Raw genomic sequence first — 13,044 nt, forward strand, 5'->3', positions numbered from 1 at the left:
TGAATTAGACGAAGAGGCGCCTAGAATTGAATTTTTGCATTTTCTAGACTGATTTTCACGAACCTTTGCACCCCTTGTAAACAAAGCAGACTGCAGTGCAGAAATGTTGCCAACTAATTAAACAAAAAATGTTATATGCAAATTTGTACTAAGAAATGAATAAACAAACTGAAGGGGGGAAACAATGAGATTAAAAATAAAATGGCATGGGCTTGTGATAAGAGAATCAGGAACCATTTTCTCTCGTTTGCAGTGGCGTACGCACTGCTCTCCTGAATCTTTGAACTACAATGTAAACGCAGACACGCATCAGGAGGAAGAAGAGCAGAACGTTGAACTTCTTCCACCAGTGTAAGTTACAACTAAAACTTACTATCCCCACTCCTAACGTTTCCTCTAGCTGAGAATCTACCTAAATGTTAGGATTCAAAGCCACTATTACATGATGAGTTAGTGTTCCTACTAGCAGATCTATGGTTGATGGATGGATTAAAGTTTATCGTCCCCTACAACAACAAGGATCTATAAGATTTGGACCTACAGCCGAACTACATGAATTTCGTCCGGAAATCGAACGTGGGTCTCCCGCCCGAGGACGAGTACGCGGATCACATAGCCACAAAGGAGTTAATTATCGAATCTAAAAACATGTGCAGTTGTACTCACGATTTCTATTCAAAATTGAGCTCTTGGGGGGCCGCGGTGGCTCAGTGGTACAGCGTTCACCTCTGGCACATGGGGTTCCTGGTTCGATCCCAGTTAGCGCCAAGTGAACCTTGTGGTAGACAAACACCGTCTGCGTATGTTTCCTCTAGGTCCTTCAGCTTCCTCCACTTTTTTCATTCCAACATTTCATTCATGTTTTCATCGCCGTCTCCTTTAGCCTAGCCTGCATAATCGTGGGACGTAAAACTCAAAAGATTTCATTTCATTTCATTTCAAAATTGAGCTCCTTGTACGTTTCCATTATAGGCGAGCGAGTGTTTGGAACAACCAATTGTTCATTCTGCAAGAACTTGAAAACTACTGAGTTTACTTATTTATTGAATAGAGCATTTATTATTTTATTTTCTTTGCTATATGTAATAAAATACCTATAAAGTATATTTTGAATCCTCGTGACTTATCCTTTCATTTGATATCTAACACAAAAGTTGCGCCATAAACTAATATCAGTCACGAGAGTATGAAGACTCCAACGACATCTTATTCAACAAATTCCAAGAAACTTTTTAGATTCTACATAGGAATAAAGACACATTATTTAATATGCACATAGTACCTCCTCTTAATTTCACTGCAGCCAGAAAAAAAAAATAAGACTCAAAAGTTATGAACATTCCTACCCAATATTATAAAAATGCTTAAATGTTGAAGATTAATTTATACATTATTTCATTTCTGGCACCGAATATTCGGTTTTTGCATCTTTTTAATGGTCATTTATTCTGATCGCATTTTAAAAACGCGATATACAAATTATAACTAAAAAAACTAGCCTCATATTACTTCGTAATGAATCACTAAAACAGGTTTTATTCTCTTTAACTTCTCTCTATCCCCCTCACTCTCTCTCTTTTTTAATTGACTATTTCCTTATCTCTAATGAAAGGTCAAACAAAGATCTGAAATACTATAAGGAAGTTATTATCTTCAATAAGAACAGCGAGTTTACTTGATTTCTCTTTTTCATTTTCTTAGCCCATTTTCATGAAATGACACAACTGTTTGACAACCATTCTTTGTGAAAAACAGAAAAATAACTATGAGTTAGCAACATTGAAAATGAGACTAATAACTGTTTATTCTTCCATGAGCAAATAGTACACAACAAATACAATCTATTATGGTAATTAATGTATTGTTAAGGCACAGTAAGAACATTTAGGTTTCGACTCAAAGTATGTATCTATATGGGATCGAAATCTTGAACCAAAATCAAATTTGTAAGAGAGAACTGTTACAACAAATGACAAAACACACGAAGTGCGCGCCACAATTTAAAGATGTCGCCCAAGGAAGCCAGCAGGTTACCTACTGCTCCGAGTTATTCTGTTAAACATAAACAAGGCAAACCCGTAAGTGCAGAAGAAAAGCAAATACTTTATCAAACGATATCAACGTTGTTCAATTCACTTGAAGAAAATTAAGACCTATAATAGCTAATTTTCATGTTCTCATAGAATATTTATTTACTTACATTGTAGTACTGAAGTTAGTATTTGTACATTCGCATGCTATACAATGTAAGAAAGCACATCAATAAATTGAACTTAGGGGGAAAAGTACCACTTGTTTTTCATGGATATGCATAATGATTTAGGTAATAGATGAAAAGGAAATAATAGATGAAAAAGAAATAATAATCTTGCTGTTACATAACAGCGCCATCTCTTTATCGTTCTGTTGATAATTTGACATAACTCATTGTAATTTCATCTATAATTACAATTTGGAGAGAAATAACAATGTTCAGTTGCTCTTAAAGGAGGGGGTATTATATAGTATTGGGTATTTTACCCTATATCACGGCAATGGTGTGAGAGTGAGACGAGTAATACACAACGCAGTAGCAGAAATACATGCACGTGCTGCAGCAGAAATATTGCGGGAAACAGACGAAACAATTTCCTCCACCAATCAGCAAATAGTCGTGCGCGCAGTGATACAACATCAAGTTACGCGGTTTGTTTTTGAAAGGTGCAAAGGACTGTGAAAAACGCTTTAGTGTAGAACAATAATAATGTAATTTAAAAAAAAAAAAACTTGAAATGATCACAGTAATAAACAAAAAAAGAAGAAGAAGAGTTTCATGTTGAAACAAGAAATTTTCTTATTTGCGGTTTTAGGTTTTTATCAGCTCATTTCTAATTCCAACATGAGACACGAACTCACGCACTGAATATAATACCACAATAAATTGTACATAATATAGAGAGGGGGTAAAAAAAAAAGCAGGTCGCCACAAGAGTGTAGAGAACAAACCACTACACGTATTTTTTTTTTTTTTTAATTCCGAGCAGAAGCAGTGTTGCATCGATTTTCGAAGGTCATCCGTGGCGCTGCGCTGCTGTCCCATTAGAAAAGTTATCAACAGACGTTTCCCTTCACTCGCGCGCTTTTCTCTTTCAAGTGCTCGTGAGTGCGGGTCGCGGTTTACCAGGATGGATGACACCACCAAAGCACATGAGGAGAAAGGTAAGCAAACCCATTTGCTTTTAAATCAGTTGACACGCTTGCTTACCTCATAAAACTAAAAGAATATAAGACTTTAATATAAGGCAAAGAGAAACAAAACAATGCATTAAAATACATTTCATACTTTGAAATAAATTACATGAGGCAGTTCACTGTATCTCTGTTCATGCATAATTTTAATTGACATTATTTTATTTGTAAGTGCTTTCTTGTAGCCACATCGTTTACGAACACGAGTTTGGTGCGAGTGGTGTCAGGTTCGATTTTGGTAGAGGAACAAAATGATTAATGATTGAAAATCTAGCAGTGTGAACAGGGAATTTGGTTTGTAAGTAATTTGCGCCCTTGGAGAAAACACAAATTTAACGCCTTCTGTATAAAAAAAAAAAAAAAAGTAATATGGAATTTGCTCTTACCTATGTAAATTTTAAGTTTAAACTTTCGTTGGCAAGGGGAGTAAAGAAACCGTTACAGTTTTCATATTTATATTCTTTCGCAACAAACAAAGTGTTAGTAGGGTATACTTTACCTGACATGCCCGAATATTATAGATGCAGAAGAAAATAAAACATAACAATTTTCCAATTATCATTACTTTTTTACGAGCGGCTCAATTCTCCTAGACTGGCACCAGTGGTCGCCTTGTGATATAAATGCCGCTGCGTGTGAGAAAATTAAGAATTCTCTTTAAGATATATGAAATAACGGTGGTGATAACCGATGTTCCAACTACACATTATTGAAACTCCCAACTGCGTGCTGCCTGATAAACAAAACCTTGGGCTTTAGTACAAGCTTCATTTCATTTAATTAACCGAGGAGGGTAGGCATAGGCGGCGCCAGGATTTCGGTAATGTGGATGTAGGCTAGGGTGGATTGAACACATTCTAATATTGTTGCCAGAACTCTCTGCACTATTGAGCCTTAAGATCTCAAAAATAATCCCTAAGTTTTACTCAAAAAAAAAAAAAAAAAAAAACTAGAAAAACACGGTATGATAGCAAGTAACTTATGAGAGACTTAAGAAGTTACTCAAACATATCGAAATTTAGGAAACAATAAATATACAAAATAGAAAAGATTATTGTAGGAAATCTGAAAATCAAAGTTAATGTGGGTTCAGCTGCACCCACTGCAACCACTATAACGCCACCTATGAGGGTAGGCCACGATGACTTAGTAGTAGACCTCCAATTTCTATTACGAAAAACCTACTTTCGTTTCCGGGCAAGGTAAATTTTTTGGATGAAGTGTCTGATTGCTTATTTTTTGGAGGGGTCTTTTTTTCTTTCACTAATTTAGTATATCCACTATTTTTCTTTTACTTCCACTATCATCTATTTTCTTAAACTTTCAATACGTAAAAGCTTGGTGTTGAACTCAAGTTTTTATTTCACATATTTTAATTAATGCATTTATATATGTTATCTCGAGAAACATTTTAGTAAAAGATTCATTATTATTTGTGTAGATTAAAAATGACAATATACTCAAGAATTATGAGCAAAAATCACTTGAATTTCATATGGAAAAGACCATCATCATTAGGATCTAATATATTAATTATTACACTCTGTGGGCTGTGGAAAATGCTAAAACCTAAATACCTGTAAATCGTGTGTCTGGTGTAAGAAAGAAAAGAATTCGATATCAGAAGCCGCCGTGAGGTAGTTTCTTAAATTATTTATAGTTTCCACTTTCCAAAAATATGAGGCAAAATGTGCACTTTTGGTGCACAAGGTCCCGGGTTCAATTCCCGGTGGAAGAACCTTGAAATTTGAACGTATTGAGATGGTTCGGATTCAGTCTGAAACTGACATTCGCTGTTGAAACGGGCGTAAAACTACAATCCAATCAATATATTGCTTCTTCATAATGAGAAGAATACTTTGATTCTCTCTCTAACAGAAAGCTTTTAAGTACAGTTCATTCCTTTGCTTTAAAACAAATAATACTTTATTATAGTAAACATGTTTTCATCGATTCCTAAATATTCACAGCTCGCTTGTGATGTGGACCTCCTTTGGTTTGTAAGATCCAAAATTAAATCATATAGCTAATTTGGATATCACACTAAATACCAATACTATCAAAAGAAAGAAAAGTCGAACTATATTTAAAAATAGAGAGAAACGGGGGAAAAACGCATAAATATTCAAAAATAATAATAATGATAATTTTGGAAAATACTAAATAAACCTGTATTAACATAGCTATTACAATGGGCAGTGGCGTATTTAGGATTTTGTTTCGGGGGGGGGCTATGCACAACACGTGAATAAATACTTACATTTTTCCGTAGAAATGATAAGAAGGATTATTGTTGTACGTAGAATTTCGGAGGGGTGGCTTGAGCCCGATAACCACCCCCTAAATACGCCACTGACAATGGAGATTGTTAGGTTGAAAAACTGTGTTGTGGTCTACTATTATGTATTTTGTAGCTACTTTAGTCTTTCTCTCAGACAAACTAGTATTTACTGGAACTACTTTTCTTATTAATTATGTATTCTTCTTGAATGTTTTTTCCGAATTTTTATGAATAGTTTCTATGACCTATGAAAAGGTTAACAGCAGAAATTCTGCGGTTTGTTTTGGAGTTATTATTATCATTATTATTAGTAATAGTAATACAGGATGGCCCATAATTACATATATGGTGTTCCAAAGACTGGTAAAGAAACTGGCAACAAACTTGAACATAAAATTCAACATAAACACATTACACTCATACTTTTCCTTACAAGAATTTTAATCTGTGTTCTCCATGGAATGGTTCACCAATGCATCATTCAAATCGATACATCCCTGGAGACGAAGAGCAGTGTTGTCACAAGCAACTTGACAGACCCGTACTGGTGTCTTGTGAAACTCTTCTGCGATAGCTTTCCGTAGTTCGACTAAATTGAATATGAGATGTTGTTGCACTTTGTTCTTTAAAATAACCCATAAGTCATGTGGTTTGAAGTCGGGAGATTGAGCTGGCCACTCCAAAGACCCGCGTCGACCGATCTAGCGTTCGGGAAAGTTTCGTTCAGTCCCACCATCCTGTCTGGTATACACAAAAGTCCAGTGACCCTTATCCCCACTCTCAGGCTACATTGTGTTGCTCTATCGAAACGTTTTGTCCAGAATTACAAATACTACAGTCAGTCAAACATATACGTAATTATTGGCCTCCTTGTAGTATTTACGATTTTTTTTTTCAATTCCATCATGCGAGTGTCAGTAGAGTATCTAAATATTTAACCATAAAGGACTTTCTTCCGAAAACTCCTTCTGACCGTTCATGGCTAATGTTTCGACTTAAGACGATCTTATAGTGGTTGCTTCTCAATTGGTTGTAGAAGTTCAGCGTCTCTTTTCAGCAGCAAGGCTATGTGAGACGTCGACCTACCTACAGTTTTAAGATGGATTCCGAACCAGAGTAATGCATTCAAATTTTTTAAGGCTCTCCCATCGGGAATAGAACCCGATAATCCGGACATCAAAGGCACGCTTTCTAGTCACTAGAACAGTGAGGAGTTCTTCTCGAATTTTATCAATTACTAAGTTTAGTGCATTTACGTGGATAAATATGAACTAAACATTGTCAGAGGTTGTTTCAAACAGTTTCCTTGTTTTGGTTCACGTAGTTCATAAATTATAATATGTAATCTTATTTAAGTAAGTATAGTAAGGATTCAATAAAATTTCTGAATAAGTTACATAGAGAAATAATTTTAATTTTTCCTACATGTAAAAAGAAATCTTGAATTCAGTAAACTAAAGCGGCATCCTATTGTCGGGTTCATTCCCGTTGTGCCTACTTCCCGTTCTGCCTACAGACCCTCCAGCACTTTAAAGAAAATATTTTTAATTATCTTATCTCTAGGCAGAACGGTAATTCCCGTTGTGCCTACTTCCCGTTGTGTCTACTCTTTCGAGACGGGGAATTATGTGCAGGGAGGAATTTTTGTAGGGAATATTTCTTTAGTATTTCTAAAAGCTTCTGTAAAAACAACCACCACCTCTACAAGTTTCATCATACATGGAAAATTGGTTGACTCAGTTGCAAGAATGTTAGACATTGTATGTGAAACAAACATTAAAAAAAAAAAAAAAAAAAAATCTAATATCAAGCAATTTCAGAACAAAATTTTATTTGGGTTTCCAGTAGTTTACCTCCAGCATGCTAAGACTTGCAGTACTAAAAAATGCCACAGTTCACATCCCCAAGACATGTCTGGCCAACTATTAAACAAACAACGCAAGAGGATGCATAAGGCGGCCTTTAAAAAGAGTGTTTGTCTCCATCATATCTCTTTCCTCGAATTGATTGATTCAGTTGCCAGTAACCCGTTTGACATTGTATCTGAAACGAACACGAAACAGACTTACTTCGGGCTAATATCAATTCATTTCACAACCGAATTTTAATCGGTTTTCCAGTAGTTTATCTCCAGCATACTAAGGCTTGCAGTACTAAAAAGTGCCACAATTCACATCCTCAAGACATGTTCGGCCATACATTAAACAAACAATGCAAGAGGATGCATAAGGCGGCCCTTTTGAAAAAAAAGAGCCTTTGTCTTTTACATCACTGCTCCTTCTTTGGCATTACCTTAACAGGTAATTTGTCTTCTAACACGATTCTATACTACATGCAATGTTACATATACTTATATTGTCAATGTAAATACTACATATCGTCAATGTTAATACCATATATCGTTAATATAGCCAATATATTTAAAACATCTCACCATCACTGTTCTAAATGCAAACAGTATGCAACTGCATCTGTGTAAGCCACCAAGTCTATTACATGTGATTCCAGACGTGCCTTCAATGATTTTATTTTTTGTTCAATTCGCTTATATTTCAGCTTTGGTTCCTTCGGCTTTTTTCCTACCTCCAACATCAGCATACAAGCTTCATTCTCACTCTGTTCTTGCTGCAACAGCTGTACAAATGTAAAAATATTTGGATGTTCTCTTGTCAGTTTTCTGTTTAATTTAGAGTGCCAGCCCTCTACAACATTATTTGTTCTTCCCTCAACATTATCATATTGGTTCCATATATCTCTGGAAAAGAGAGAAACATTAATTACATAAAACAAATCAAAGCTTGACAATAGACATTCAACAACGATTGGAAGTTGCATGTTAACGTCTGTCGTAGATAACGTTAAGGATAACGTCTGTTGTTTGTTGTTAGTAACACGGTAAATTTATAAGTATTCAGTTTTGTAATCATTACACTAGTATAGAGTTAATTTCAGATCTCTGGTATGAGCAGATTAAAATTTCGTATTGGCATGCAGATCTCAGAAATGATTTTTTATGGAATGAGAATAATAATTACGCTTACCACACTCCATTAAAGACACTATGCACCATTTCATATCCAGACACTTCTGAGCTCACAATTGTAGAACACATAGGCAATACAACAATGACAAACGAAACTAATGCCCTGAGCGCTAATAGTAGGGGTCGCCGAACAAGCAAGAAGAAAGAAAAAATATGGGAAGTCAGTAAACGACGCGTCGCCCTGAAAACGTATTGGTGTCCGATTAAATCAATATTGTCCACCACAAAGCTCACCTGGCTCGAGCTGGGATCGAACCATGGACCCCATGCACCAGAGGTGAACGCTCTACCCCTGAGCCATTGCGGTCCCATTTTTTTCTTTTTTTACAATATAAGTACGACATATTGCGTGTAATACAGAATCATGTATAGAGGACAAAGCACCTGATCATATATAGAGGTGATGCCGGAAAAAGATCTGTGATGTAGAAGACAAAGGCTTTTTTTAGAAAAAGAAAAGAGACCGAATTATGCATCTTCTTGCATTGTTTGTTTAATATATGGCCAAATATATTTTGAGGATGTGAACTGTAGCACCTATTACGTACTGCGAGCCTTAGAATGTTGGAGATGAACTACTGGAAAACTGAATAAAATTTTGTTGTGAAATGACTTGATATTAGACCGAAATAAGTTTATTTTCTTGTAACTGAATCAATTAATTTTCCATTTCTCTGTAAGTATTAAAAAAACACATCTCTACTAAAGTAGACGTGAATAACGCTGCTAATAACAAAACTGTACCTAGTCATTTTTTCTGAGAAGAGCAAGTAAGATAACATTTAAAATATATGATGAAATTTAAAGGAATAGTTATTCTTCTTACAGAATCTATTAGAATTACTAAAGAAAAAATCCCTAGAAAAGATCCCTCCCTGCACAGAATTCCCCGTCTCGAAAGAGTAGGCGGAACGGGAAGTAGGCACCACGGGAATTACCGTTCTGCCTACAGATAAGATCATTAAAAATATTTTCTACAAAGTGCTGGAGGGCCTGTAGGCATAACGGGAAGTAGGCACAACGGGAAGACACCCTATTGTCGGGGTCGTTAGAAACGTGCAAACTTTGCTTATATATATATATATATATATACAATATTTTCAAAGGCAAAACACTTGTAAATCTGTAGGTTTAATTTTGCAATCGTGTTTAATATTAATAGAAAGGGCAATTAATAGGCGTCTCGTCACTGAAAATAATAGTTTCCTTTTTTTTAGTCCATTACGAAAGTATATTCAATGTTATATCCTGTTATATTCAATGTTATTTTAAATTACTTGTACGCAATAACGGGGACTCCTTATTATTTATCTTTTGATTTAGAAACCAAGGACACATTTAAGTTTAAAAACTTCAGACGATTTTTATGTTATATCGCTCGCCTAAAATGAAGATTAACGTTACACGAAACTTAAAAAGGTATACATTTTGATAGTTCTTTATTTTCGTGATGGACTTTTTGAGATCGAAATTACACTATTCAAAAATTCAAAACATAAATATACACGCGTGGGGCCCCTGATTCGATCCCAGATACCGACAAGTGGGTTTTGTGGTGAACAAATACCGGGTTTTCTCAGGGTTCTCCCGTTTCCTTCCATTTATGCATTCCAACATTATAATCCATCTCATTATCACCGTTTCTTTTTGCCTCGGTGCGTAATCGTGAACGTTAAACTAAAGAAAAGGAAAAATAAAAAAAAACTGACGTAGGCTGTGTTTTATTCTTACTAATGCAACAAGGGGCCACGATGACTCAGCGGTAGAGCGTTCAGTGCGTGGAGATCCTGGTTCGATCCCAGAACCCGCCCTAAGTGAACTTTGTGGTGGACAAACACCATGTGCGTGGATTTTCTCAGGATTCTCCCGTTTCCTAACACTTTATTTATTCCATCATTTCCTTCATCTCTCATCTCATCACCGTCTCCTTTAGCCTAGCAGGCATATACGTGGGACGTAAAACTTAAAGATTTCTTTTTTTACTAATTCAACAGAAGTTACAGTGTTACAAAATAGTTGCCATTCGAACAAAAATAATTAAAAATAAACCAAACTTTGATCATTATTATTTTTCGGAAAATTCAAGAATTAGAAAACACTCAGCATATTTGTGGCTATATCATGAAACGTATTAATTTGAAATTTTATTAGGATATCGAGAAAGATGGTTAAAATATTGAAAACAGTAAGCAAATGGGTATATAAAACTTGAGAAACTAATATAGAGCAAAACATTGTAATCAATGAATGGATAATAATATACATTTTAAATAATCATGATATTAAGGAAAAGAAAACATTTATACATCTTTTGTACAGTCATGTCCAAAATGATTGTCGCATATCTATAACTGTCTTATTGTAAGAATATAAATTGATAAGGATTTTGCAGGGTAGTTTTAATATGATACTATGTGTATAATCGGGAAGTGTATATTTGTGGTAAATTTCATAGGAAAATAATAATAAATATGAAAATTAGAATGAGTAAAACAAAATATTGCTAAATGGACAAGAAAGTTGTGTTTTCGTTTTATTGTTCTTATTAACTGCTCTTTTGACATGAAATTTTCCACATACATGTCTTTGCCGATTATACACATACTAACATTATAAGAAATACCGGCCGAATTCGTTATCAAATTATATTACTACAACACCGTATTTGTAGGTTAGGTTAGGTTAGGTTAGGTCAGGTTAGGTTAGGTTAGGAGGAAATAAGCTTTATTTTTGACCTATCGTAGAATTGTTAAGGACTTTGGTTCACCAAAAATTACTTTACATATTTAACCTGTCCATGTGTTCGTCTGTCCAATTTTGGCCACGATGTAGAGAGTCAAAAAATAGAAATCGAGTTCGTTGATGGAAGTGATCCATCCTGTTCGATTCCAGGATAAGACAATCAAGAAATTGATTCCTCATATGTTCCTATGGAAGTAGTTATGGATATCATCCTTGCTCGATAAACTGCCCACAGTGCTGTTGAGATTAGCGGGTTAGTGTAATGCTCAGGATGCAAAATATTAATCTACCCATGAAATGAAATTAAATGACTTTCTATTTGACAAATCTGAAAAGTTAAATAGATTTTATATTTTCAAATGTTCATTTATCTTACTAAAGTTTTTGAATGAATAATTGAAAGAAAGGATGCAAAAAAAGAGTCAAATTTCAGTTTTCATGTTTTGTACACTGTAACAAACCAAACTCCTTCACGAGATGTACACTGCGACACTGCTACTTGTTTTTAATAGATAGTAGCTATATTTTCCCTTTATGTAGTTAACTTCCTCCTATTAGCTTCCACTATAATCTAGGCTGTTTTATCTCGGAGGCCAATTGTAAACCCAAATAAGTTATAAATGATCTTATTGTGGATTAATTAGTGAAACGAAATGATAACTACTGATGAAATTCCATCCATATCAAAACCTCTCGTGACACCACCAAGATTTGAACACGCGAACCTCCACTGCACATATGAGACGTCTGAAAACCACTATGACTGCAATCTATTTTATTTCTCTATTAATTTTACATGATTAAATATATGTACCTGAATAATATCGAAGAACATAAACATCAGTAATATGTAGATAATATTTGAACATATTTTCATAATCCGAAACACATTTACTGATCAAGTTTAAATCTTAAGTGTTCATTAGGTAAATTACCAACAAATCTCTATTCGAATTAAATCCAATGTTATTCAGATATCTTTGTTCTGTTTCAATTAGTAGGCTATTGTTAACAGTAACCCACTAAGTTATTTTGCTGTAAGCGATCTGCATACCATTAAACAACCATAAACTCTTTTGTCTAGAATAATATTGCATGTTCGCAAAAGATAAAGATATCTCGTGCTCTGTTGTATGAATTTAAAATTACCGAAATATGCATATAGATATCAAACGATGTAGCTACGATAACTCGAGCATATCATGCAAATACATACAGTGATTACCATTACTATCACTAATTTTATCTTTTAAACTGACCTGTGCATAATCCTTAAAGTTGAGCTTCCTAGTTTAAGAAAAGAACTGGGTCATCATTTCAATCTTAAAATCAGATTTAAATTCTTAACACACTAGTTCGATCTTTGCAGTACTTATTTGTTTCAGTAGGTCAAATAGATTATTTGCTATACAATTGTACAATATAATAGGTGTGGTGTCTGTGGTTCGATCCCGATGGGGACTCAAAGCTTTGAATAGAAATTCGAGTAGTATTTCATATCCCACGTTAAGAGGCCTAATCACTGCGAAATTAAAATACCGCTGATTTTACAGTAATTATGTGATATCTTTAATTAGATAAAAGATAATCGAAATGTGGAACAAGTGCGCCCTAGATAATATTATTTAGCATGAGGTAGCTTTATCGCGAGTCACCTAGTAGCTTTCCGTTTTCAGCCATTTAGAAACGCGAAAATAAATGTCGATTTTCTAAATGACTGGAAATTCAAAGCAGATAAGTGAATCGTGAT

At 34.7% G+C, this 13,044-nt stretch overlaps 1 protein-coding gene across 1 annotated transcript in view; it reads left to right on the plus strand.

The window, feature by feature from the left end:
- Positions 1-3,111: 3,111 nt before the first annotated feature.
- LOC145662669 (anoctamin-4) overlaps positions 3,112-13,044 on the plus strand; it is a 237,085-nt gene continuing 227,152 nt past the window's right edge. Inside the window, exon 1 of the mRNA XM_081728471.1 lies at positions 3,112-3,198. Coding sequence (XP_081584597.1) covers positions 3,165-3,198 — 34 coding nt within the window. The 5' untranslated portion in view covers positions 3,112-3,164. The remainder of the gene's footprint in view (positions 3,199-13,044) is intronic.

This window comes from Thermobia domestica, chromosome 10 (assembly GCF_964235325.1).
Source record: "Thermobia domestica chromosome 10, izTheDome1.hap1.1, whole genome shotgun sequence".
Lineage (NCBI taxonomy): Eukaryota > Metazoa > Arthropoda > Insecta > Zygentoma > Lepismatidae > Thermobia > Thermobia domestica.